General features: G+C 52.8%; 1 protein-coding gene across 6 annotated transcripts in view; it reads left to right on the top strand.

Moving 5' to 3' along the window:
* Positions 1–27,119, top strand: part of KIRREL3 (kirre like nephrin family adhesion molecule 3) — a 282,072-nt gene that overhangs the window by 193,796 nt on the left and 61,157 nt on the right. For 5 of the 6 annotated variants that reach the window (XM_086766284.1, XM_086766283.1, XM_086766282.1 and 2 more), the window contains 2 exons: positions 19,592–19,741; positions 21,220–21,369. In XM_086766284.1, coding sequence (XP_086622410.1) covers positions 19,592–19,741; positions 21,220–21,369 — 300 coding nt within the window. Of the gene's footprint in view, positions 1–866; positions 913–19,591; positions 19,742–21,219; positions 21,370–27,119 lie in introns of those variants that run through there. The other variant, XM_086766287.1, reaches the window with a different exon arrangement.

The raw sequence follows: 27,119 nt of genomic DNA, 5'->3' as shown, positions 1-27,119 counted from the left end.
CTCAGCGGCGCCGTTCCGTTGCTTGTCAAACCCCTCTACTCCGGCAGAGATCTCAGTAAAATGTCCCTATTTGTATTCTACTGATCCCCCAAGTACTTTGTGAGCATTGATTAATCCATAGAAATATCATAAATAATTATGAAGCGTAATAACTAAGCAACAACTATTTACGCTTGGAAGAATTGCCATCTTTGCTTCTGGTAGCTTCGTTGCTTGGCTTCTTTTTCTGGAGCAAGCCCTGGTGCAGCACCGTCTCTGATTAACGCTGGATAATTAAGGATTGAAGATCCCAGAGCCCTGCAAGGTGGGATGTGCGTCTGGAGGGCGCGTCAAGGAGAGCCTGGCCCTGGGGAACACAAACTCCATCCAAACGTGGGGTTAGCCCTTGTTTTGGGCTTTAATTGGAAATTATTTTGCCCTGCTGCGCTGTCTTTAGCTTCCTGTCCCTCAGGCCTCCCTCAGACGGGCAGGAGCGCCCCGGAGATGCTCACGGGGTGCCAGGACACCCCACGCATGCCTCAGCGTCCCGCCGGATCGTTCTTTGTCCTCCCCGGTGGGTTCAAAGCCTTTGTGAGCCCGCTTTTCCGGCTGAGCGTGGCTTTGTGAGAGAACAAAGAGACATGAAAGGCCAAAAGTGAAGCCTTTGTGCGAGGGAGGGAACAAAGCCTGCCCGCCTGATGCTGTGCAGCCAGCCGGTTTCCGGCCCCCGCGGGCTGCGGGACCATTACGTTTAAACCTGCCGAAAACAAAGTCGGGGATTTCCATGGCTGCAAAGACCACCTGGGAGCTGTGCGGTTCTGGATGACGACTGCAGGCCTCCAGCCTCCCCGGGATTTCGGTGCAGGTCCGCGCTGTACGGCGTGGGAGCCAAGGGGGTTCGGATGTCTGGTCATCTGCAGAGGAACAGCGAAGGTATCTCCTGCCCACAGCACCTCCACCACACTCACCAGGCCCGTTACCTCGCAGGGATAGGAGAGAGACAGCTCCCCTTTTATATTTTTGCCTAGCTTTTCCTCTTTTTATTGTGACGGTGCTAATGAATAGCCCTACTAGTAATTACAGGCTAGCTGAAGGAGCTGGAAGCAGAGGTAGGCAGTGGGGCAATGGGATAATTATGAGGTGTGGGGTCTCCGTCGTAGTGGAAACCACTAATTACAGGGATCGTTAGAACCTTGCTGTCACTTAACGGAGGCATCTACAAAATGCGCTGGTCGGTAGAGGAGCACAAGAGGACTCGGACGCCTTGCCAGCGTGGAGGAGTCGCTTCTCAGCGGGAGAGCGTCCCCTTGGTTGTCCCCGTGGAGGAGATCCAGGCTGGGCACTTGCAGACCAGCGTGGCAGCCTCTCCCAGCGGGTGAAATAAATGTTGTGGCTCACAGACGCTCGCTGGCCGTGCCCAGCAAGGGCTTTTGGTAGCGTTGTGTTGTTTGTTTACCAGCTGGCGAGTGGTGGATGTCCGTTAACGCAACTGAGTGGCGATTCGGGCTCTTCTGGCGGAGCAAGGAGCCGAAATAAGCGTCAGAGACCTTGCCTGTGTCAGCGTTAGCCCGTAGCAGCTCCTCCTATCAACGTACATCAACCTGCGGCATGGAAAAACAGGTCTGGGTGAGACGGTGGTGTCTCTCCCAGCCTGGGCTTCTGCCAGCACCACTGGTGATGTGCAAGGAAAAAATTATTTGGCTACTCTCATTGCATCGGCTGCTGTTATCGCCACGGTGAAGCCCACACCAGGAAAGGTGCTGGGTTTGGGAATGATTTAAGGGGCTGGGGTTGGGAAGGTGCGGCTCCGGCGTGGCTGCTACGTGCTTATCCCTTTGCTGTGACTGACGATTGCCTCGTCCGCGTGCTGGGATTGCCGTTTGGTGCGCGGCTGTGAGTTGTAGGGAGAAATTAAGCCGGTGACAGTTGTAGACGGAGGGAGAGAGAGGTAGAACTGTCTGTAATGACGGCCCTGCAATAAAGACGCTTTAGAGTTAATCCTCCGCCATCTGTCTTCATTCTGCTAATAACCCACTCCATCAGATGCTGCCGACTGTTTGTGAACACCCAGAAACAGATACATAATCTGGAGGAGCGGGCTGTTTGCTCACCAGGGGCTGGATTCCTCCGCGGGAGCCACTCTCCCCTGGCCACGGCGGCGGTTCGGCGGGAGCCACGGCTGAGCTGAGCTGAAAACTGGGGTTTGTTTTTCTGTTCCCTCTTCCCCTTCACGTTCAGTTCCCTTCCCAAGGGAAGGCGAGGGCTGTGCTGTAAAATCCCTCCCTCCTCACCGGTCGCGCTTTGGCCCTGCCTGTCTGTACCTGCGGGTTCCGAGCTGGGCTTGCTCGCTCTCCTCTGCGGTGGCCCAAGTGCAGGTATCCGGCTGTCGATCCCGCTCCTGCTATTTTTCATCTTCTCTCCTGCCTTTGACTTCTTGCCAGATCTCACTCAAGTCATTAGCAAGCGTCACTGCGGCAATTATGACACTTTTTGGCTGCCATTCATAAAGCTACTAACGGGAACGATTAAACGCTGAGAGGTGTCAGCCTTCTCCTTCACCACCTGTTCCTGCCAGCCGTCGGCTGCTGGAAGGTGCCTACAACCATCTCCCTGCGGGCGTCATCGCCCTCCTTTCATCACCGTCCTTTCCAGCCACTTCGCTGGCTCTCGTGTCCAGGGGAGGGGAAGGGTGGGCTTCATCCTCGTGTCCAGGCTGGGAAAAGGGACAGAAGGAGGACTCGGTGCAGCACCCAGCTAATGATCCATGCTCAAGGAAGGACAAACTCGCCCTCTTCAGCTCCCTGCTTGGCGTGTAGCCCTGCTTTCCGCTTCCCCTGCGTCCACGCCGTCGGTCATGGCTAAAATCTGGACCTTTAATCTGCAGGCGGCCTCCTCGGTATCGGCCGCAGATACCAGGAGAGGGGCTCTGCCGGCGTCGCCTCCGTTTGCGCGGCAGCGGGACGCAGAGCCCGGCCGCTGTGGTTGTCTGCGTTGGAGGGGTCTGCGTTGGAGGGGTCTGCATTGGAGGGGTCTGCGTTCGCTAGACAGAGCGCGGCGATGCCAGCAGCCATTACTGCAGAGCTGCAGCTCCGCGTAGCAACGAGTGCTGCTCCGCGGTTAATTGGGAGAGGGTGTTGCTTAGCAAATCGTGTTTGCTGGGTAATGACTGTAGAAATCTGCTCAGAGAAGAGCTGTCGGAATCCAAGGCAGATTTTTCTCTGAGGGCCATGTGGGGCTGGTGGTCAGCATACGACAAACGAGCGTAGATGGTGAGGACTGAAAAGTTTTGCAGTCTGAGCTGCAAATCTCGCCTTGGCCTCTTTGTTCAGAAGGTTTGGGATCTGATTTAAAGGCGTTACAGGCTGCGGCTTTGCGCTCATGAACTGTGAGCAGCATAGCGCCACGTGGGTCATTTATTTATTTATTTATTTATTTGGTCTTCAGCGTGTCTCTAGTCTGTGGATGGGTTTCAGTTCTGCCGGACGTGGGGAGAGAATTGTGTACGCATACAAAAGCTGGTTTCATGGCTTTTAATTATCTCGTACCCATCCTTAGAATAATTATAGCTCCTCCGTTATTAATAACTGGAATTCCAGTCCTTGCTGTAGATCACAAAATGGAGAAGCGGCTCAACCCAGGGTTTGCATAATGTACCCTGGTCTAAATTGAATAATTGGTGAAATGGTGGAAACTGTTGTTTTTTCCCCCACTCCTTGGAGCTGGAATTAGTGAGGTATTAGTGCAATTAGCCAGTGCTTCCATTTGAGGCTGCAGTCATTTGGTTTGTAATTTAGAATAAATGTAAAAGCCTTGTGCTTCTGCAGGGATTGTTTCTCCTGTTTGAAAGTGTCTGATGGGGCGGCTGTCGTCTAAGCACGACGCATTTGACCCGTCGCAGTTTGTTTCCTTTTTAATCTGCTATCTGTTTTGCCGGATCTTTTTTTGTTAATAAAAACATAAAGAAGTGGGCGAGAGGGACCAAAGAGGGAGAGAACAGAAGCATTTTAGATCTGGAGTTTATCATAAGGCATAACTTGAAATCCAGGCTGTTAAACGGCAGAAAGCAATAAAAAGAAAACGCTATTTGGAGATCATTTAGAGGGCCGAGTGACTCGTCAATGAGAGGTTGCCGTATTCGACGGATGCTTAATAGCCTCTCAAAGGGAATCCGCAGCTCTTGCCAGAGCGAAGGCTGCGGGCGCGGCTGCAGCGGCTCTCTGCTGCGGGAGGGAGCAGCGGGGTTAGAGGGGGGCTGTGTCCCAGACGGCGGATAAAATCCAATAGCGAGAAAGTCGGAGAGCGGAGGGGGAAAGGAGATGGATTTAGACCCCAAAGTGCATTTAAGCCTGAAAACGTGTGCTAAATATTGAAGCCGTGGGTATCCTGGAGGCACAGGGGCTGGAGCGTCGCTCTTTGGGCTGCAGGCAGATCCGTGCCCAGTTCGGTCCCACGCTGCTCCAGCCATCCCGCTTCTTCAGCGGAGAACAGAGGAACGCCGTGCCGTTCCCTCCCAGAGGCTGAGCATCCTTTCTGCAACACCGATTCGAGGCTCCTCTCTCTGTTGGACCCCGTTTTACTGCCTGGGGAGGAACCAGCTGGGACTCTGGGATGAGTCCGTGCTGTTTTGGGGAAAAAGGCCGCGTTCAGCGAAGCCAGCTGTGCCTCTGCTCCACATGCCTCTCTGCTCGAGTGCCCCTTCTGCTGCCTGCCGTAGTTCAAAACGGGTTCAGTGAACGCTCCCTGCCAGGAAAATGTCCTGTTAGAGCGTGGCAGCGAGACGCGGTGACGGATTCGTGCCACCCATTAGCAGCCCGGCGAGGCAGTTGCTTTGAATTGATGGGGACACTTAATCTGGGTCTTTCAAGTGACTTTTACATCTGCAGCTGCACGGGCTGAGCATGAATCTTCCTCAATCTCAAGGATAAATCGGAGCCAGCCTTTCTTATCCCTCTCAAAAGTGACCTTTCTCCCCTGCCAGATGCCAGGAGCCTCTGCGCTGCTGGAGAAGCTCAAACTTCGCTCGGTTCTCTGGCCTGACGGCGGAAAGGGTCTGTCCTTTGGGACCTGGGACATGGTGCTTGCTTTCGCTCCAGCAGCTCTGGCTCTGCTCAGCCGGCTTTTGCGCACCGGGGAGCTCGACAGCCCCTACGCAACTTGAGCACCTTCTTGAGCATCCCGGCATCTTCTCATCTGAGGCAGCTTTTCCCCGTGTCTCCCCATGAAGATGCAATTGATTGGGGAAGGCATCGCCCGTGTAAGCTGCATTGAGCGTTTTGTTCTTTATCCGACAAAGGCGTTTGAGAAGGAAGGGACGAGCGGCAGGAGCAAGCTCCGGAGGAGTTGTTAAAGACGCATTGTTATCGGCAGAGGTCTCATTGATATTTCTGTGATGCTTTGTGCATCTGTTAGCTAAACAAGACGGGGATGTAAGTGAAACCTGAGGGGAAAAAAACAGCAAACAAGCTGTCTTCTTGTCTAGCGTCGGGGAGACTTCGCGGGGTTGGGAAAACCGGGTGAGATGCAGGACCTCGCCGGAGAGGCGTACGCTCCGGTTGTCTGCAGCAGTGGCAGTGCAGCTGAGCAGCTCTCTTGGTTATAAATCTGATACGAGGCATGCGAGCTTTATGGTAACGGTGTTGTTGTAGCAGTTAATGGTCTGAGGGTATAATTTTATCTATTGATTTGAGTAGCGGTTCCCTGCGGAAAGCTACTGCTGCATGCTCTTAAATAAATGAATACCATAATTCCTGGCTACCTGAGTGCCGGCGTAAGATAATTCGGGAGCTGCTTCTCTCGCTGTCCAGCTGGCAAGCGCGTACGGGAGAACCCGGCGTCGCGTGGGAGCTGCGTCCCGTCCCTTTGCAGGGGCTGGAGGGCCTGCTAAAGACCCTTCAGGAGTCTTAGGCGTTACGAAGCATGGATCAAGAGGGTGGTGGAGCACTGGCCGTGGTTGCCCAGAGAGGCAGTGGATGCCCCGTCCCTGGAAACGTTCCAGGCCAGGTTGGCCAGGGCTCTGAGCAACCTGATGTGGTTGGAGATGTCCCTGCTCCTGGCAGGGGGGTTGGACTGGGTGGCCTTTGAAGGTCCCTTCCAACCCAAACCATTCTGTGATTCTACGACCAGTATCATGGGTGGGTTTGGAATATCCTTGCTACCTGAATCCTGTTGCCCTTGCACTCCCCTTTAGGTCCTGAATGGCATGTGGGATGGGATGTGCACCCAACACAGCAAGCTGTGGGGAAAAACCTGTCCTCTGAAACGCACCTGAGAAAGTGCAGAGATAAGGTTATGACTTCACCTTCTCCCCACTTACCCCACCTCTGTGCTGCTGTCTTTGTTGGGCTTGGCTTGGTTTATTTTTAAAACATATCAGGGAGCATGGATTAAAGGAGATGAAGGCTTCTCTCCGAAGGTGACGACTCTGGCGCTGTCATCTCTGCACTGCCTCCAGGCTCCCCTCCGAGTTTGCCTTGGAGCCGGTGCATTTGTTGATATTTTTCCCCTCTGTGCAGAGCTGTCGCTGCGGCCTAAGAGTCTGTTATTTGGCTTTCCTCCCTCTGTGTCCGTGGGGACCCCGCCAGAGAGGTTTGCTGGCAGGCCGTATGTCATCTGCAGTCCGGGTCGCGCCGCCGACGTGGTGTCCACCAGACCAGAACCCAGACATGCAGGTCTGGCTGTGCCATCAAGTCAGGTTCTGATGATGCCATAAATCCTCCCGACACGGACACGATAGCGTGGTTGCGTGGAAGCCTCTCGCTTCTCAAAGCATCTGGAAGCCGTTGCTGCGAGGTCCTGGTCTTGAACCTCCCTCTCCTGGAGGCATGAGTGCACTTTCTGGGCCTGGAACTTCACAGACTGGAGCGATAAAGCACTACCAAGTTCCTGTCACTTAGAATATCAATTAAAAACCGCTGCAGTCTTGGAAGTCCTGCCCCGAGACGCATGCTCAGTATCGATAAATAGCCGGGCTCGCCGTTAAAATGGCTCTCAAGCTGGCAGAAGTCAATCCACTGTGCAGTTGCGAGCGGAAACTTCCCACGGCCATGGCCAGAGTGCTTCCAGCTAAAGCCTGTGGCTTTGGTATGCCAAGAACAGGCTTAAATAAATAGTTTTGGAGCTCCATTCTCCGGCCAAACCCTGCCATCTGTATTCAGTAAAGAAAACTGGAGTCCATTAGCAGACTTCAGCTTGAGGTTGATGAAGACGGAAGGACCGGGCACGGTCAGAACCCTGAAGGGTAGGTAGGAGAGCGTGAGTGAAATTCCCCTTGGCCGGGCAGCCGACGTGCTGGTTATTTAGTGCTTCACAAAGCACCGTGATCCTTCAGAAAGCGGCGAGCTTCAACCACAAACCTGAACGATTGCCCCCAGCATGGCAGCGATCTCGGGGTCTGAGCACACTTTCGTGCCCGGGGTTTGCTCCCACGGGCAATCTATTAATGGAGCTGATCTCAAAACGCATCCAGAGGTACAACTTGAGGTGGATTTCCCCCCCCTCCCACCTTTAACAGAGATGAAGGTTTTATGCGGACAGGAGCAGTGAAAAGCTCGGTGACTAATGATCCTTATCAATATTCATGAAAGACAGTACACGTTTCGAGATTTAAAATAAAGGAAGGAAGAAAGAGAGAAAGGGATTGACTTCTTTAGAAGCTAAATGAAATATTTAGGTTGACCTGGAGGTAAGTGTGCCAGATCTTTGTTGCCATCAGCTCTGACCAGCATTCGATTGAGGAACATCCATGGAGGAGCAGGGGGAGCGGAGCTGGCAGTGGAGGTTTCTGGAGATGGCGTGGCAGGGAGGTACTTTCTTGTTCTCCAGGTTGCCCTTGTCTCCCCCTTCTTCCACGGCCGCTCCTCCTCATGTCCCTGCCATCCCTTCCCTCCTCCGAGTGACAGCTGTCCCACCCCCGCCGAGGTCCTTCATCCTTGAGACTTGCTTTGATCTGCGCCCTGATAGAAGGGCCTGGTATTGACTTTGGCTTCGGCGTCATCAAGAGGCAGCCTCATTTGTCAACTTGTTTGTTTCGACAGCTGCTTGCGAGACGGCGGGGCCCGCCGCCCCTCCTCGCCGAGCCGCGGCCTTGTTCCAGAATTAACTCCCTTCTCCAGGGCTTGCAGGCAAGGTCGTTGCCGGTGGCCATGCACGGGCCGCTCCTTCTCATTAATCGATGTCACGGAGGCATTAAGCAAGGTTGGATCCGGTCAGGAGACTTCTGCGGAGGCTCCGGGTGCCGCAGGAAGCTGCGTTGATCCGCAGTGCTCCCAACTGTCGCACGGAGGTCCCATCTGCTCACAGGCAGCTCTGAGGTGGGATCTTGGATGAGCTCTCATGGCGAGGTGCTTGCAGGAGGCTCTCGGGAGCTGGTCGCGTAAGGATTGCAAGTAACGAAGATTAATTTCTCTTGTCAGTTGTCATCAGGTAACGCGTCCGCCAATAACAGCTTCTGGTTTTGACCAGACAGAGGTTAATCAAATAAGTTACCCAGGATTTTTTTCCTTTTCTGTTGGTCTATGAGTAACACGTTTGCTTGTAGCATTTGGCCACAACCGTCGTGGAGAGCCTGGTGTGGCAGGGCTGGGACCTTGGTGGCACGGCACAGAGGTGGCCAAGTGACAGATGCACTCCATCGGAGTATTTTGGTGGAACCAGTGGGTGGTTTTCACCAGTCGGTTGTGTGAAATGACTGGAGCTCTACACATTGGCGTTCCCAGGGTTGTTCAGGGATTCGGAGGGGGTTGGTACACCAGCGTTGGGAGGCGGAGAGGCTGAGGGCAGTGCAGGAGGAACATCTCTGCCTTGCTTAGGGTCAGAGCCAAAGGAAGAAGCTGTGCTGCTGAGGGCAGACAGCCGCAGCACACGGCGCTTCCAGACCTGGGAGAGGCAGGTGAAGACAAAAAGCCAAACTTCACTGAACTGGAGTCCAGCGTCCTGGAGACCTTAAACTCTCGTGGGGAAGGGGCTGTCCCTTGCTCCTGAGACATGCAGTCGTGTGCGCTGAACCTCTGACGCCGGACGTGATGGGAAGTGGCTCAAAAACCAGAGGCGCTGGAGCTGGGTTGTGCTGCAGGGGTTAAAGCTGCTTTTGGTGCTGGCTGGCCTGGGTCCCAGTGAGGAAAGAGCTTAGGGAAAGATGTTCCTGGCTTTTGCCCCCCCGGCGTTTTGCTTCAGCAAATCCCGAGGTAATAAGGCATCGGCATTTGAGCGGCTCTGCGCGGGCTGGGACGGGTCCCTGCCGCCCAGGGAGCGTGGAGCCAAGCTGAGGAGAATACTAACCACACTGGCAGGAATGGCCCAGGGACTGGAGAGCAGGTTGTACGAGGAGAGACTGGAGGAGGGAAATTTATATAGTCTGGAGGAGGCTCAAGGGGAGACACGACCAGAGTCTATAAATACACGCAGCGGCAGAAACCAAGGGAGGAAATTATTCAGAAGAAGGGAGGACAAGGAGCAGTGCCTGAAGCAAAGGCAGGAAAAGTTTATGGTGGGTCTTAGGTGGCAGGAGAACGGCCTCCAGCATCAGGCTGAGATGGGGCACCGCCGCCGCTGAGCCACCTTGCCGCCGCTCTGCGCTCCCGCTCCCCGTTTGGAGCCGGTTTCTCTCTCTCCTGCCCAGCTCCGCTGCGTTTTCCAGCGGCCGCACCTCGTCTCGTCCCTGCACCGGGCCGCCCCAGCACGCCTCAGAAGGTTTAATAAAACAGATTGAGATGCGTTTGGGCTCACGGCTTGACAACTCGTTCCCCTTGGACGGGAACGTTTACCGTCACTGGGTGACATTACTTTGAGCCCGCAGCCTCGGGCGCCGTGGCTCGTTGCTAGCCGTCTCTCCGATGAATAATATGCGGGCCTGAATCTCTGTCTGCATACATCTCCCTTTGCTGTGGGGTAATTTAACGTTATCTCTGGGCCTCCTGCTCCCAAGATGAAGAGATTACTCCAAACCTGCGGCCCACAACCGCGGCCATCAGTTTCAGACGTCATTAAGTTTCATTATAACAAATAAACACTGCAGTGACATTTATAAGTTACCGGAGAGCGCAGAAACACAAATATGAAGCAGATAAACTGTGTTTGATCCACATAATTACTGCAGGCAATATCGAGCTTAGGCTGAGCCGGCAGCCGGGTGCAGGGTAATTTACAGGAGTCCGCAAGGCGCTGCGTGAAAATTGTGGTGATGGTTGCGTGTCTCTCTCCAAAGCCTTGAACAGGTTGGGCTCCTGCCTCGCTGAAGGCAAGAGGCTTCTCCTCAGGTCAGAAACAGAGGTGGTGTGGGCTGCATCCACGGCTGTTATTCGTCTGGGGACTTTTCTGTCCCCGTTCCGCAGGATTTTAGCCTGAGAAGAGGCCTGCCTTTGAGACCTGCTGTGCTAGTAGCTGCAAAAGAGGCTTTTTTTTTTTCTTTTTTTTTTCCCCTTCTCTCCTCTGGGGGTTTCTGTCCCCAGCTGTGGACTCCTAAGGGAGGGAAGGGGAAATCCTTGGAGACATATTTCCACTGTAAGAGGCTGTAATACTATCATAATCCTTTCGTTTTGACTCCCAGCTCTACACTACCTCCTTCTAACCTCAGCGAAGCAAGGCAGCGAACCAGATGGAAAAGCATCTTCCCCCAAAAACCTGACTGCCAAGGGGTTTTGTGGCTGAGCCGATGGAATGAATCCTCACAAAGCTTTGCCTCCCCGTGCAGGGCCGGGCTTTGTCTGCTCCGGGGCGGCACGTCATCCTCCAAGCGAGCCGCCTGGAGCGGGTCACGGCGTGGAGAGCTTCCCGTGTCCTGCAGCCGTGGAGGCTCAACCCAGGAGGGGCTTCAGGAGCAGCTGGGTTTATTGATGAGCATCTCTCATTACCTGCTAATTAACTCAGCAGGCTGGAATGCGCTAATCTTCTCTCGGACGGGGTTTTGCACAAGCCAGCCGTTGGCTCTGTGGCAGGGACCGTTGAGGAGGAGCTGGTAAGAAAACAAACAGCGAAGTCTGGTGTTTAAATACATTTGAGTCCCCTCCTGACACGGTCCCTTCTCCAGCAGCGATAAAGCAGAGAGGTCACTGCCTCCGTTAGCTGCTTCCGACGGGGCACGTGGGTGATAAAGCAGTTGCAGGGCTGTAAATATTGCCTGAGTTCAGGTTTCTTCTCATTTTTCGTGGCTTTATTGGGTAGAACCCAGTCAAAAAGCAGGAGCCGGTTGTCGTAGGTGCGTCACTGGCCTCCTCCGTGATGGCAGAGCAACGGATAAATCCACTTTCTGGGCATCTCCCTGAGTCTGTGGACCATAGCAGCAATGATTTTTGGGAAAGGGAGCTTTTATTAAGCCTTCATGGGTAGATAGAAAAGTTTTTAAGCGCCTTCCTCAGGTAATGAGGATGGGCACATGCGTGATGGGCACTGCTCAACCGACGATCTGTGCCGAGCCTGTTCATCTTAACGTCTCTAATCTCCTCCTGTCTTTTCCCTGCCACTTGTTAATTTTTTTTTTTTGTGCATTACATATGCTTAACTTTAGGCTGTTCTTCAGAATAATTTATTTTAACTCTAAATATGAATCTTGCATTTTTTTTAAAAAAAAAGACCAAGTGCACATATTTACAATCATTTCTGCTTGGATAAATCCAAACAAACAATAATCACAGCAGGAACCTGCTAATTCTCATTCCGCTTCATCTTCAGACTTGGTAATTCACACAACACGACCCGGAGCAATCTCGCTCCACTTCTCGACTAAGCAGCGGGGAGCTGGAGCGCATCCTCAGCCCCGGCAAGGTCTCCATGCGTCCGTAACGTCACGTCACTGCTCTGGCCGGGAGCTCCCCCAGAAGCAACGTGCGGTGGGCGTGATGTCTCGCCAACCTGTGGCAAGACTACTCAAAAGTATTTTGAGAAGGAGCAGAGTCTTTTGGTATTTTTAGGATTAAATATCTACATTTTCTGCTCTGAAATGAATCTTCATTTTGATTTCTCTCTGTGCCTCAAAGCACGCGGTAGCGGATTTTGAAAGGCGAGGATGGAAGCGAAGCGCGGTGCGACCCAAGGCGAGCTCTTTGGTCTGATTTTCCACCCAACTTCCACTTGCCGCTCTTCCTGGGAGCAGAGCCAGGCTTTGAAATCTCCAAATCGTTTGTGAAATGGATTATTCATCCTTCTCCTTTCCTAGTGTCCTGTGTGCCCTCTGACTCAGAGATGAGCTGAGATTTATGGGGTTGTAATTCAAAAGAGCAGCCCCCATCTGCGAGCCAAGGGTGGGCTGAGGGGACGCATCCGGACTGGATATAATCCGGAGCCTGAGACATTTCAGAAGGTCACAAGGGATATAATCCTTACAGATTTTAGCCAGGAGGCTTTGTGAGGGGCAGACGGCTGCCCCATAGTTTGAGCATCCGCTGTTATTTTAGAAGGAAAAGCTCCTTTTCCTCCTCTGTGGGTTGAGGTCCCAGGCGTGTCCATGCAAAACTCCTGCAGCCGAGGACACGCCGACCCCTTTCCACGTGCCGTCTGTCAGCTACAAATAGTTCGCGTTGGAAAAGCATCTGGAGATGCCGCGCACAAAGCTGGCTTGGCTGGCGTTACCGGAGCGTCCCCTCCTCTTCTCTCGGTTCCCCTGTGAGCCCATCCGTCTGGCCGCCGTGGAGCCGTGCCAGGACAGCTACGCCGTGACGGACGAGCGAATGGTAATTTATTATCCTGTGCCAGGTTCCTTGGGAGTGCTGATAACAAAATATTTCGGCAATTTTCAGCGGGAGCTGGGGCCTGCAGGTGGATCAATGGGAGGAAATCTCTTCCCCTCCGCTCACGAGGGTGACGCGTCTCCTGTCTCACGCAACGACGGATGCTGATCGGCACCGTGACGAGGTTCCCAGTGCCGTTGAAATATCTTGTGGTGCCTTTCTAGCAAGAGCAGGCGTCGCTCCTGGCAGGAGGCTCAGGGCTTGGAGCCCACCTTGGACCCCGTCGCAGCAGCCCAGGCCGTGGCCCTCAGCTATAGCGGCGCGACGAGCCTTGCCTCCCACTGACCCTTCCGTTCCGCCTGCTCCCCTGCCACAGGAGCAAACCCTCGTGCGCTGGCCCCTGTGGCAAAATGCTTGTCCCCAGCCCGGGAGCCCCAAAGCTCATCTGGTTGGGTTTTTTTTTTTCGAGCTCTGTCAGCTTGTCTAACAGGAGATAACGCTGCTTCCTATGAGCCGGGCTTTATCTGGGCAGCCGGCACACAGGAGGTTGTTAACGCAGAACGGCCCGGAGCCGTCCGCTGAGCCTGAATATTCCGAGCGATCCGGGCCGTAAGGTCACTCGAACGCTGCTTGTTGGGAACAGCTCGTTTTTGATTCCATGATGCAGCACGTTAGTTTGTTCTCTATCAGTGCAGCTACCGAGAACGGGCATTAAATCTCACAAGAGGTAATTCTGGAAGCTGGTGCTGGGGAGGGGTTGCTAATAAATATCCCACAGTGAGTGTCCTCGTACACCTTTCCCAATCGGTAGCTAATAACGGCGCAGACGATGACATTTCAGCCCTTTCTGCGTGGCTGATCAAGCTGCTCGCGGTGACTTTGAAAGCAGCGCTGGGATTTCGTGCGGCTATCAAAGCGAGTGGAATGCTCGATAGTTCAGATCTCTTGCCTGTGTGACTAACAGACAAAAAGATTTCTAAAAGGTCTGATAGCTTATTCAGAATTTCCCTGTCTCCCGTTTGAAGCTGCTTAGTGGACACAGCGGGATGCTGCTGGTTTTTCTCGGAGCAGCATTATGAAAATACCTGACATGGCTGCGGGATGAGCTCGGGCGTGCGAGCGGGCTTGCGCAGAGCCAAGCTTAAACTCGGCTCTGGCTGTTGGCTCCGCGTTTCTTGGGGTGATCCCTGCGCCCGGGATCACTTTGGCTTGGGTTTCCCCCAAGCGCAGCCCACTCCTTCCCCTCCGGGGCTGCGCGGCTGGCTGGGAGCGCCAGGCGTTGCTCGTTGGGATGCTCCGAGGGGAAAACGGGCGCCGTCTCCCTCCATGTTTGGGGGTGAGCAAGGTGAGAGCTCGGCTCCCCGCTTGGCGCGGGGAGAGGGGATGCCTCCGATGCCGGGTCAGTGAGGAGCAGGCTGCCTCTTGCCTTCCGTACAGCCGATTCATTCCTTCACTGACGGGTCTCGTGCTTTTTTTTTCTTTCAAATAGAATAATTCAGCAGCGTCAAGCGTACCGGAGCCATGTGAGCCGGACTTGCGTAGTCAAGCTAAAAAGGCCAGACTGACATTTTTGTTCAAACAGATTTTTTCTTTTTTTTTTTTTCTTCCCTCAAGGAAACAAAATGCAATAACGCAAAGCTTATGCAAGGGACCAACTCAAGCTGCCTTTCTTTTTCCTTCCATGAAGCCGACACGGCATGGCTTTGATCATCACCTTGAGGATTTTCCCTTGAGGGTGCTGCTCCACGTCTCTGTACCCCAGACAGCATCACTGGTGCAGTTCATCTTTTTGGGGAGCCACAGGTCTTCTGCTCCTTGGAAGGTGCAAGAAAAGCTTGCATTTGTCCTTGTGTGGGCAAATCCTTGCTGGGGACACTTGGCTGTTCCTTTCCGTTCTGCTCCACGGTGCAACCTCAAGGCTGGTCTGGGTTGCACCTCTCATCAGGGAGATAATTGGGAGGCAGGTAACGAGCGGCTGTGCCACCCGCACGGCCATTCCCCTGTTTGCGCTGTGCGTCCCCATGACTGCCAATTCCAGAGAGCTTTGTAAATAATGTAACACTTTTGTCTGCTTGCTTTTCCCAGTCATCGGAAAATCAATGCGGGCGTGCGTTTTCGAGTGCGACAGACCTTATGCAGGGAGCTCGTTGTCCTTGGCTCGGAGAGGAGGACCTGTTTGATTGAGCGCTGAGAACCAGCCCATTCGTCACGGGATCGATAGCAGAAGCTGCGCACGAGGTGGTGTGGAGACAAAGCCTCCTCCATTGGGAGGCCATCTCTACCCTCCCTCAAGAGATGGCTCCATCCCCAGATGTCATGTCTCGAGGAGCCAGCCCTGAGCTGGGCTGAAGCGCTGTGGCCTTACGTCAGGGTACAGTGGTGCTTGGTCTGAAGAGAGACCCTTCTGGGACGGTGCTTTGGCTTGATCGTCCTCCTGCCACACATCACGCCGGCTCCGAGTCGCGGGACGGATTAGCTCTCCGCATTGAGGAGAACGTCCCACCACTCTTAATCACTGGGCCTTTCATTTCTAAACAGTAATATTTTTACGAGGAGCTTCATAGTCCTCCTTCGCCGCTTCCATCCTCTCCTCGACAAAAAGGACTAATTCTTTTGCGGAACACAATGGAAATTCAAAGCTTCACTCGCATAAAAGGAGCCACGGTATCTCCATTTCTAATGAGTCATTGTTCCCGCTCTAAGTCTCTTGCTTCTCGCTACAATACTCGCTTCTCCTGGGTAATGAAAATTTAACTGTCTGCTCTTCCCAGGTGCCTCTTCTCTTCTTGCGGCAAGTTGTCTGCAGGCAGGGCTGTTTTTTTTTTTTTTACACAGGAGGCTGCAAGCTGAAATAATTCAGACAAGAACTCATGCAAACAGATTTGGGTCTTCAGAGAGCTTAGAAAGCCGGTCACTGATTCGGGCTTTGGCGGTGGAAGGAGCTTTCAAGGTCCTGCTGCACCGCAGACACCCGGCGTGACCTTGGCAACGGCATCGTGTAGGTGCCTCCCTCTGGTTTCTGGGTTGGAAAAGGGGATTTTTGGTCCTTCTCACCAGGCATGGGTGTCGAGACTTGCCTGGAAAGGAATGCTGCGGTGCTGGCGATGTGATTTCCCTTGGAAGTCACAAACACAGCGGAGCCTCAGCCTTTGTTTGAGAGAACAAGGCAACATTACAGAGAAACACTGAGAAACAGGAGCCACAGGTGCAAAATCCATTAAGGAAATGTAGAGAGTTCTAAAGTAGTTCTCTCTTTTCTTCCTCTCTTTTTTCTTACGCTTTTATGACACACTTGTTCCTGCCTGTGATTTTTGAAAGCGGGGTTAGCGTTATTGCCGGCTTGCTGTTCACGGTGGGTCCTTTATTCTCCTGTTTCATTCCTGCCGTTTAGGATCTCAGCAGCTGCGAGAAGCGGCTCTGGCTTTTGTTTTAGAGAGACTTCCTCCAGGAAGACAGGAGACAGCACGGCCAGAAAACGGGTCATGCAGCGTAAATAGCTCCTCAGGGAGCAAAGCCAGCAACCAGGAGAAGACAAGGCTCCAAGATCAAGAGCCTCTGGTCCCTTCTCTGACACCAAAGAGCCTCTCGTTCCTTCTCTGACACCAAAGCCTCCATCTAATGTAGCGGGTCAACCCACGGCTGACAACTTGCATTCAGCAGAAGGGCGGCTCAAGAACACCCAGAGGTGGGACTTGGCCATTGTTCTAGAACGTGGCCAAGAGGCATGGTTGGCATCTCATTTACATATCCATTTAAAAAAAAAATCAACAGTGAATTCAGAGTCCTAATATTTGCTTCTGCTTGGCGCCCCTCCTTTGCTGGATGAGGAGCAGAAGATGTTGGATGTGTGGAAGTAGAAGAGGACTACACTTGGGTGGGGGGGGACTTGTACGTGTTGAAACTCTTTGCAATGGCTGCAAGAGGAGAGCTTCCCAAAACCAGAACCTGGGTTCCCTTCGTGTGGAAGGTGCTGTAGGAGGTGAGAGGAAGACAGTAGACGGCCGATGGCCATCGTGGCGCGGGTACCTTGCCTAGACTCTTGATTGGGCTCATGTGGTCTGAACTCCAATCTCTAGAAGGATTTGGATTTGGGAAGCTGGGTTATACTTAAAAATGGAATTTTTTTGGCTGATACCCTATTTAGTGGAAGGGGAGAGAATGGGAAACTTCTGGTTGACCGACAGCATCTTGTGTTGACATGCTTGTTCTGTTTTGTCCTTGGAGTCAACCCACCCTGCTTTGAAACCAAAGCCCCTTTTCGTAACAATGTCGTAAACGTTCATGGGAAAAGTACCCAACTGAGGTGTTTCAGCCCATTTTCCCGTAGCTGAAACGGCTCAACCTGCATTTGTAAATCGGCGTCTCCTGATCTCTACCTGTTTTCAGTTATTTTCTGTCAAGTATTTTATCTCCCTTAAAACTTTTCTGCAAATCACTTGTTCCTTCGACATTAAAACATAAGGCAGCGGAAAGCTGTAACGTGGACGGGCCTCTGATCTTCCAAACCCAGTTAAACCCAGTAATCAGACTTTAAGCTGATTTGAAAGCTGGTTGAGCTCTGCCTTCAGCGCTTTCTTATTTTTTCGCTTCTTTTTTTTTTATCTGTGATTTAGGGAGAGATGATCCTGCCGTGGAGCAGGGACTGGGCCAGGTAATGCTCTTACAGCCCTTCCCGCCGTCTCTCCTCTCCTGCGGCTGAGTCGGAGCTGAGACACAAAAAAAACCCCCAAGTTTCAAGTGACAATTTTTCACACTGAACAAACAGAGGGAAGGAAAAGACAGGAGGCATATGCCACGTTTCTGCTCTGATTTTCCGTGGCCATCAGCTGCTCTCTAAATCAAATCAAGAAACAGAAAAAAAAAAAAAAAAAAGGAAAAGGGAAAAAAAAACCTGAAAGGGGCTTCATTTCCAACAGCAATTACCAAATGAAGCCTCTGCTTAATGGGCGTCTTCAGAGGGCACGGACACCACTTTGTGCCTCTGCTTTCTCCTGCCGGCTCTGGCAGCTCCCAGCTGACACCCCGGTCGTTCTCGCCGATCAAACAATCTTTTGGGGTTATTGCCGTGTCCCAGCGCTGTCCCCGCCTGCCCGGCTTGCCGTGAGAGTTGTCAACATTATGGAGTGAGCTGTGAAAACATAGTTAGCAGGTGAAAAAAACATATATATAGAAAAAAAAACCACCCAACAAAGCAAAATGCTCACTTTTTTTTTGCTTCTTTTCCTAATTTTCTCTCTCATCCTCACTTTTCCGTATTATGCCAGCAGTGCTTGTCCTTTCTCAGTCTGAAGAAAATGCAGAGCTGATTAATATTCCCTGTGAAATCAAATTTCTAGCTCGCAATTCCAAGTAGAAATCCAGAAAGGATGGCTCTGCTTCTCCGCGTGCACCTGTAGCTGGCTAAGAGCACGTTGAAGTTCAGCGACGCTAAATTCCATTGAAATATCGGCGCTCGCGTGGGGCCTGCGTGGGTTTAACTGCACGCGTTGGAAAATGATGGAGCGCCGGAGCTTTGCCCTTGGGCAAGGCCCAACCACTCATTTGGGAACAAGTTTAGCTGCGAGAAATCGTGTCGCACTTAACCTTGGGCTCGGATTAATCATCAGTCAATGATTCGATGGAGTTCATGTAAATCAGGCTTGAATCGATTTGGGGTGGCTCACGTGGAGCCTGTCCTGATTGATCAAACTGATTTTAGAGAGAAACTTTTTCTTCAGTCTGGTGCAATTCTGCGCATTGAACCGGCGTTCGGCTGAGGAGTGCGGGCTTTTAATTCTGCGCCGCTGCAGGGTGATAATTCGCACACAGCAAGGCTCCTGAGCTTGAAGACCCCTCAGGAATACAGCCGGTCGCGATCCGGCCGCTCCGTCGTGCTCCCAACTTCTCCCTTTTTCAGATCTCTCCTACGCCCAGAGTAAGAGCGAGAATTTTAAGCACTGTTCAGATGCTCCTCAAATAACTGACACAAAGGACCACGCTCACAAGGCATCCAGATGTCGGCGGATCGGTCTGGAATGTTTTATATTTAGGACGTTCCAGCGTCAGGATGTGGCACTACCTGCACGTGCCGGCTCATAGCGCAAGTGGGAGATATCCCCGAAATATTAGGGGTGCTTCAGCAGCGTTTTGTTCTTGCTTTCACTCTTTTCTTTACAAGATGCCGGAGGAGGGAGCAAACTGACACCGCTGAACCAGAGGGATGCGCTGTACGGCCATCCCAGATTCCCACTTTGCCAGATTGAAAACCAGAGCACTCGTTTTGGAAAAGAAAAAACTAAAAAATAGCAGGATTTAACACTTTTGAGTGTTTTTCAATCACGGCAAAGGCAAAGAACAGTGATGGATTTCAAAGAGTGAAAACAGAACGCTTAGCAAACCCTGGTGCCAGCGAGGTTACGCTGCAGCAGAGCCCTTTCCGTCGGAAATGAAAAGTTTCCCCTCACGCCTGAGGCGCGAGACATCGCACGGCAGGAGGTGACCCCAGGGCTTTGGATTGTTACCGCAGCGTTCGGGGTGGGGAAGGGTGAGGAGAGGGGTGATGAACCCCCACGCGTGGTCCCCGTGCGTCAGCCGAGGTGGAGGTGTCACGCTTGAGAACTTGGCTCGTTAGGGTGGGACGGTTGGTGAGTTTGACGATGAAACGTCGGCAAAAGGCGGTGCTGAACCAGGGCTGGTGCGTCCCCTCATCCCCGGATGCGTGTGAAGCTCCCAACCTGCTGCTTTTCGACCCAACGGCTGCAACGCACCGCCATCCAAAATAAACCAGCGACACGGCACCTCTTTGCCATGTCTTTTTTTCCCTCCAGGAGGAAAATCATGGCCAATTTTTATCTGAGAGGGAGGGGGCAGAATTCAGCTGCAGGTTTGCACCACGGCAGGAGCGTCTTGGCTGTTGCATCCCAAGGCGCATCGTTGCGTGGAAAACTGACCGCATCCTCTTTGTCCCCCTCCAGGCCAAGCGTCCTCCTTCACGCAGCAGCCCCAGGACCAGGTGGTGATTGCCGGGCAGCCCGTGACGCTGCTGTGCGCCATCCCCGAGTACAATGGCATCGTGCTGTGGATTAAAGACGGGCTCGCCCTTGGCGTCGGACGGGACCTCTCAAGTAAGTGGCGATGCTACTTCCAAAATGCCGGCTGAGATGGTTCCTAAGTGTTGAAAGTGCCTCTTTTGACGTTCTCCAAAACGAAAAAGTCTGTTTGCTTTAGATAACTGTGTTTGTTGCAGTCTGGCAGAGTCCACAAGTGCTCGTGGCGTCCTTAAGCTGTACTGTCGACAAATTACGGGTTTGATCATAAAATTGGCCAGACTTCTCGTTACTTAACCCCACGCACGCATTGTGACTGAGGGTTTATTGCAACCAGCGAAGGCTCTGGAACAACAGCAGAAAAGTTACGTGGTTTATTCTGTATATTTTGCGGGAAAATACTGATTTTTTTTTTAGTGAAATATTTCACAGGACTAAGGGAGACTGTTTGCTTGAGACCACAAAACCTGGGAAGGTCTTTCTAGGAGCTGCAGCCCCCGCAGCGCAGCAGAGCTTTTCCCCGTGCGTCGTTGCCGTCGCTCACCTCCTGCCCGCCTTCTGCGGGTGCAGGAGACCTGGGGGGGGTTTGCTCCGATTCGAGCCACAGCAACGTTCAGAAACCAGGGGAGGACTCGAGTTTCTTGGTCCCCAGGGACCCGCTCCTCTCTAAGGTGCAATGTCTGCTTTTTCTTTTCCTTTTTTTTTTTTATTTTTATATTACATACAATTACTCATTATTTCTCAGACTTGCCTGAGTGAGTGAGCAATCCCCTCTTCAACGGTTTTTCAAAGCTCTGTGCCACAACTTTTACATTTTTCAGACAGCTGAGCTTTCCAAGACCTCGCCACACGAGCAGCAGCTCTGCTGAAGTACGTAGCTTCTGTGGATGACTTCCACGATTAACGACGCTGGGGCTGCTTTAAGCAAGAGGAGCTGCCAGCTCGCGTGATACCAGCTCAGCCAGTCGTCTAATTAGCTAAATACAAACAAACCCGTCATTTGTATTTCTTGCGGTTCAGGAGAGCAAATCCCGCTGTTGATAGCTTGCGAAACAGCAAAAAACAAGAGAGCGTGCCAGGCTGCCTGCGTCGCATTAATCACCAGCGCGGGGAAGGATGGGGTGACGCAGCCTTCCTTCTGCAGTGCTTCGGGTGTCTCAAAATGCGGGGCAGGCTGCTCAGGGCTCTCACTACCCCCGCAGACCCCCCCTGACCTGAGAGTGGAAGCATTCCGGGGTTTCACCACAAACGCGTGCAATAGCTGACGTAAAGAGTTCAGGAGATCCCACGACAGGGCTCAGAGGAGCCGGAGGTGGTGGGTTCATCCCTCCTCCTAGGGATCTCAGTGAATGCTCCTTCATCAGCACTTCTTTTTTGAGCTCTTAGTCTCTTCCCCCGTTTTGGAACACCTCTCTCTCTTTGGGTTGGCTGCTGAGAGGGGGAAGAAGCTGGGCATTTGTTGTGGGGCAGCTGGGGCTCTGAACCCGCGCCCTGTCCTCTTCATCCTCGGGTTCATTGGTCTAGCTGCCTCCTGACTCGTCTTTTGCGCTCCACAGGTTATCCACGCTATCTGGTCGTAGGAGACCATCTGTCTGGAGAGCATCACTTGAAAATCCTGAGGGCCGATCTCCAAGATGACGCCGTCTACGAATGTCAGGCCATTCAAGCGGCTATCCGATCCAGACCTGCCCGGCTGACTGTCCTCGGTAAGTTCCGTCTCCTCATCACGTTGGAGGTTGTTGTGGGTTTTTGTGTCCTTTGGATTGCGCTGACAAAATGTTTTGTTGCCAAATCAAGAGGAGAGGAAACGAACACATCATGAGAGCGATGGGGTTCCGTCTTGATCCTGAGAACGGTAGCAGGGGAAGCTGTTTAGGGAGCACAGTGATTCCGGGATGAGCAACACGGGCACAAAAGGTTTGGTGCTTCAGCTCTGCAAATATATACGCCGATTCAAGAGCGCGTGTGCGTACAGGAGACGGCTCCCAACTTCTTGGAAAGACCTTTTTTGGGTGGGAGATGGGAGAGCAAGGGTTTGTTGGCAGGCTGGCGAAGTGTTGTGGGTGCTCATCAGATGAGCTGGGAAAAGGCAGGCTGGCTCCGTGAGACCTCCCAGGACGGATATGGCTTCAGAGGAGTTGATGAAAATGGTATTTTTCCTGAAAAGCTTAAACAAAAAGTCTGTATTGCTCCCTGATTATTCAACTCCCAAAGTGAAACTGTGCACATATTTAAGTTTGTTCAAATTGAAGTTTGGATTTGTTTTTTCCTTATTGTTTTTTTTCCTGGTTAATTTTTCAGGGGAAAAAAAAATTCTTCAGAAAATATCCAAACCAAGAGTTTTAGTGCTTTTAGTTAGATCGAGGCTAATTAGTCTTAAGCAGCCACAAAAATGAATGAAGGTACCGGTTCTGGTTGAAGGTGCACCTCACCGGCGTCTGCGTACCACTGCCAAAACGAGTTCTAATTCCTGGTTTGTCGTTTCCCCTGCGTTTGTTTTTCTCTCTCCGCAACCCTACGCAGTACCCTACCTCCAAACTTGCACGACAGCCGTCACTTCCTTCCCTGACCCCGACGATAACGATGATTTTCTTTTGATCCATCCGTCTGCTCAACCAACCCTTCACAGCGGCTCCCAGCGCTGACACGTGCCCACACATGAAAGAAGCCCGCAAATAAATCGGAAAGCAGGAGACGGCTGGCAGGGGGGCTTTCTCGCTTACCGACAACCTCTGCAAGCCGTGTCGCCTTCCCCTCCTTCTGCTGCGAAGGCAGAAGACGTTGCTGGAGCCAGACAAAAGAAATAATGTTATTTAATTAGAGCTAAAGATTCCAAAACTAATTTAGTCCCAGGGCGCGCGGGCGTACGTCAGAGCTCCGAGCCGCCGCAGAGCGTTGATTGAGCGGCGAGATGTTTTTATGGATCAAAAGGAAATCGTTATTATCTTCGGGGTTACGGAACGTGTTGAATAGATGGTGGTTAATGTTTACGTGGATGTACATGGTAGTTGCTAATTGGTACATTTAGCTAAGATGTTCCGTAGCTTTTATTTGCAGCGTGTTTTCCTTTTAAGAAAATTAAAGTTATAGTGCGTTCAACTTAAGCCCAGTCGGTAAGAAAATGAGGCTGTGCAACGCGTCGGTGGCACATTTTTCACTTCAGGTGCATTTATGCAGATGTTCTGGGGAAACGTGAGGCTGGTTGGGGGGGTGTGAGCGATAAACCACGCCCTCGGAAGGGGCTCGAAGGTCGTTAGCCGTCAGCAGATCGCACTTTGATACTCTGCGTCCTGCCGCACCGGCAGCGAAGGCGGACGTCGCCGCGGGAGGTCTGCGGTCCGCGTTTCAGCCAACCCAACGGAGGGGAACGGAACCAGCGCGCTGAGAGCAAATGCCTCCATCACCCCGTGCAGTAAGAGCTAGCGCCGTCTCCTGACAGCCGGGTGCGGCGTGCAGCGCGTCAAGCTAAACGCACTGTACTTCAGGAGACACAGCGCGTGTTTGTACGGAAAAACGGAGAGGCGTTGTCGGTGCTTACAGATGTGTAACGCCACCAGCTGTGCTTCTCCTCCTCGCATCCGGTGCGTGCTGGCTCTAAGTAGCCGTCTCAGCTTGGGTTTTTTTGCGTGGGTTGGTCCGCTCTTGCCAGCTTTTCCATTTTCTTGGTATCACCAAATCCCCTGACGCCTCCCGATTCTGTTTCCAACCGCTGTCATTCATGTCTGACAACAGCTTTGTGGGGCTGGTGCCTCCTACCTCCCTGCTCAGATGCAGAGCTACACCGTATTTTAATGAAATATTTAAGGTTTTGTCACATTGCTTTCAAATCTACATGGTGAAATGTAGTGGAACAGATCATTCCACAGCCTTGGAAGTCCAGACGCTCAAACAGATGAGCCCGTTAGAGTCATCGGCATCAGGAGAAGTCTTTTATTTGTAGTCTCAAGGACAGATATTGCTCAGGAACGCATCCCAAAGCTGAAGGCTCCCCTCTTCTCCTGATCTCCTTCACCTTCCCTCCTCCTGTTGCCCAAATTGTCCAGGGAAGGAGCCCAGGGACATCTGCCCGAGGAGGAAGGCAATGGTTGATGAGATGGGATTTGGGAGATGCGGAGGCATCCCCGTTTTCTGCAAAGGATGCCGGGGAACCTGAGCCGGGCAGGCTCTGGGAAGCCACTGGAAGGCTATTTGCTACCTGGTACGTCTTTAATGGCAAGGGTTCTTAATTTATGATCTATTTAACTAAGCCGGAGTATTAATTAAATAAAGTAAGAGCCTGATTAGGACTTGAAGAAATTTAAAAATAAAATCAGCCAGCAATCGAGCGGAATTGCAAAGCAAACACTTTGACGGTAACCACTGGAGAGTTCCCTCCGGTCTTCCATCAAAGCTGGGAGCAGGGAGGGCAAATACAAGAGATTCTGTAGCCGGCAGATGTGTGTTGTTGAAATATGCATCCGCCAGCCGTGTGGTTTGAGGAGCCAGAGGGCTAGCTCCCGGATCCTGCTGCACGCGGGGGACCGTGAAGGAATTGGAGGCCCCGCCAGCCGAGCTGGGATTTGCAGACACGTTAATTAGCGTTGAGTTCCCAGATCTTGAAGGCAGCCAAGCGAGGAGAAACTTTGAAGAGAGTGTTGGCTTCCCCAGGAGGGGAGGAGAGGGGAGGGAAGGGGGGAGCCTCGACGGGCCGTGCCGAGCGGGTGGCGGCACGAAGCCTCAGCCCGCCATGGCCGAGGGTGGGCAGGACGCGCGGCGCCTGGAGAGCGGTCGAGCAAAGCCGATGGGTGTGGCGGAGCCTGGATGGGTTGCGTGGTTCCTCTCCTTCACCGGCATCTTGGCAGGAGTGTCCCAAGCCTGTCCTGGTCTCTGGTGCTCCCCACCACAAGATGTGATGCCTCCAGCCCTGTCCCAACAAACTCCGATACCCAACTAGCACGACGCAGGGAAAGGGTTGGTCCTGGAACGATGCTGGTGGGAACTTGGTGACAATCAGGACAAGGGGACCATGGGGGCGCCAGGAGGGAGGCAGAGGAGCTACTTCCAGAGAGTTACGGTGAATAATTGATAGGCAATTAACTTGTACATTCACCTTTTCTAGCCTAATTCTCTGTCTCCTCCCCCTCCACGGCCTCTTCCAATATTAACTCTGCCTTCATGTGTGTCCCGTTAGGAATAACGCTTTCTGAAATCAACGTGAATTATTTAACGCTACAGATGAAGTTAATTTGGAATGAGAGCTCCTGTCTTTTAAGGTGGCGCCAGCCAGGGACAGTAGAAGAGGAGGGTCACCTACGTGTCACGTGCGTCCTCGTTCATTCACAACCCTTTTCTTCTTTTTTTTTTTTTTTTCCTTTTGTTCCAATCCTTTCTCTAGCCGAGTCTTTCCAGTCCTCCTCTGCAGAGCAGAGTAAGCTATTTCCATCGCCACAATGATCGCTGCGTTTCCCAGCTTCCCGGCTCTTCAGCGGGGTTTGATCAGGAGATACGGAGGCCGCGGCCTGGGAAGGGCCGTTTTTCAATATTTGTTTGCAGTGCTGAGCTGCTGTGAGAAAACGTGGACTAGGGGATGTTTCAAATCCAGAACCAGTTCAGCTTGGCGCCATCTCAAGTGTTTTTCCGTACTTTTTAACAGAATTCAGGTCTCTGAGTGCAAAATTTGGCCGAAACCAGCATGTAGAGTCAGGATGTCAGTTCAGAACACACACACACAAAAAAAAAAAGTGATGAAAATGTGATCATTTTCTTCCAGACAGTCTCTTCTCCTTGAAAAAGTTTGGGTCTTCATGGAACTGCATTTTCTGCTGGGAATATTTTCAGTGGCAAAATAGCAACTGGGTCTACAGAGAATGAAACACAAACATCAAACAATCGAGCGCAAATCCCAAATAACCTAAATATTTGATGTCATGTCTGAGCAGCTTAAGTTCACAGCGCTCCGAGCCGGCTCCTTTTGATAGCGGAGGGTGGCGGGGATTCCTCGCCAGCGTCCCGGCCTGGCTCCCGGGGCGGGAAGATGTCTCCGCGGGCTTGACCGTGCCCAGCCACGCGAACCCCGGGGCTGGGGGGTGCTGGGTGCTGTGCGAATTCGGGGTGCAAGGCAACCTCTGCCTCCAGCTTTTGTCTCTGCTGCTCTTGCATTGTGGTTGTAGAGCTGCGTGCCCAGTCAGCATGAAAATGGGAAAAGCCCCTTCCCAAAGGACCTCGGAGGGAATTTCCCAGTACTCACTGGGAAACCTGAGGCTTTTCCAAAGACAGCCCAGTTCGCATGCTGCTTGTGTGCCTGGAAGCCCGGGTGTTTTCTTTGGGCGGTGTCGCTTGGTCTACCAGCGATGCCGCATCTCCCATCAACCTTCACCCTGCTTCCGTCCTCGGAGCCGCAACAGCGTTCCTGCCGGAATGCTGAAGACTGAAGGACCGCTGGGTAAATAGGAAGAGGCACGGTTGGAAATGATTAATGCTCGGGTTCTGGCGCCAATCTGTGATTTCTTGTTGCGATGCGGGGAGGGCCTGACCCGTGTTTTTATCAAACACGCAGCGCTTGGCTTCTCTCCGCAGAGCTGCTGGTCTGTGCCGAGCTGACGGATGCAGAGCACGCAGCGCTGTTGTAAAAACCCTCCCCGGTTCTCTGTCATCCCCTCACCCTCTTCCCAGCCCCTCTTGCTGGCTCTGCCCCGCTCCCTGCCCCTCGCGCAGGAGCCGTGAGCAATTCCTCCTGCCTCCGACGGCCGCAAAGTGCCATGAGATGATGTGGGGGTGCTTGCTGTGCCCAAATCCCTCCGCCTGCTGGGCTCATTGCTTGTACTGCTGCGTCAGCGTCACCTCCTGCGCTGGGCACAAACCTCTCTGCACCTCGCCGCAAAACCGCCCCGCCTGCGTCCGACGCGCGCCGCTCGGTGTCCGCGTTAGACGTAACGCGGCCGCTCCTTTTGTGCCTGGCACGGATGTGGCAGAGATGGCAACGCCGCTCGTCCGGGCCGCGCTCGGCGGCTTTGGGAGAGGATGCGTACAGCGGCTGTTGGGGCGTTTCCCTGCCCAGCCCGGCTCTCTGCGTGTGGCCAGTCGGAGGGACGTGTTTGCTTGGCTCCGAGAGCTTTGCCAGCCCTGTCTTGGGTTGCTCTTCGCATGTCTTGGATTCCCCCCACCCTCCTTTAAGTGTTGTCCAGCCTTTGTACCCTCTGGGCTCGTTTCTGAGCTGCTCTGCCAGCCCTGATCACAGAATCGTAGAATCTTTAGGGTTGGAAGAGACCTCCAAGATCATCAAGTACAACCACCAACCCAACACCTCCATGCCTACCAATGCGATCGAGTTCAGGCTTCCTAGCGCGGCTTCCATCTGCAACTGGCGTCTTCCCCAGGTCGTGGTGGAGAAAGGGTTGGTGAATCCTGTGATGAATCCCTCTTCTTGTTACAAATCCGTCACCATTCTGTCTGTTCCCGGGCTTTCCAAGTGGCGTTT

The sequence above is a fragment of the Chlamydotis macqueenii genome, chromosome 24 (genome assembly GCF_036417535.1).
Source record: "Chlamydotis macqueenii isolate bChlMac1 chromosome 24, bChlMac1.mat, whole genome shotgun sequence".
Taxonomy (NCBI): domain Eukaryota; kingdom Metazoa; phylum Chordata; class Aves; order Otidiformes; family Otididae; genus Chlamydotis; species Chlamydotis macqueenii.
Note: the sequence above shows the minus strand (reverse complement) of the source record. Positions and strands in the feature narration are given on the sequence as shown.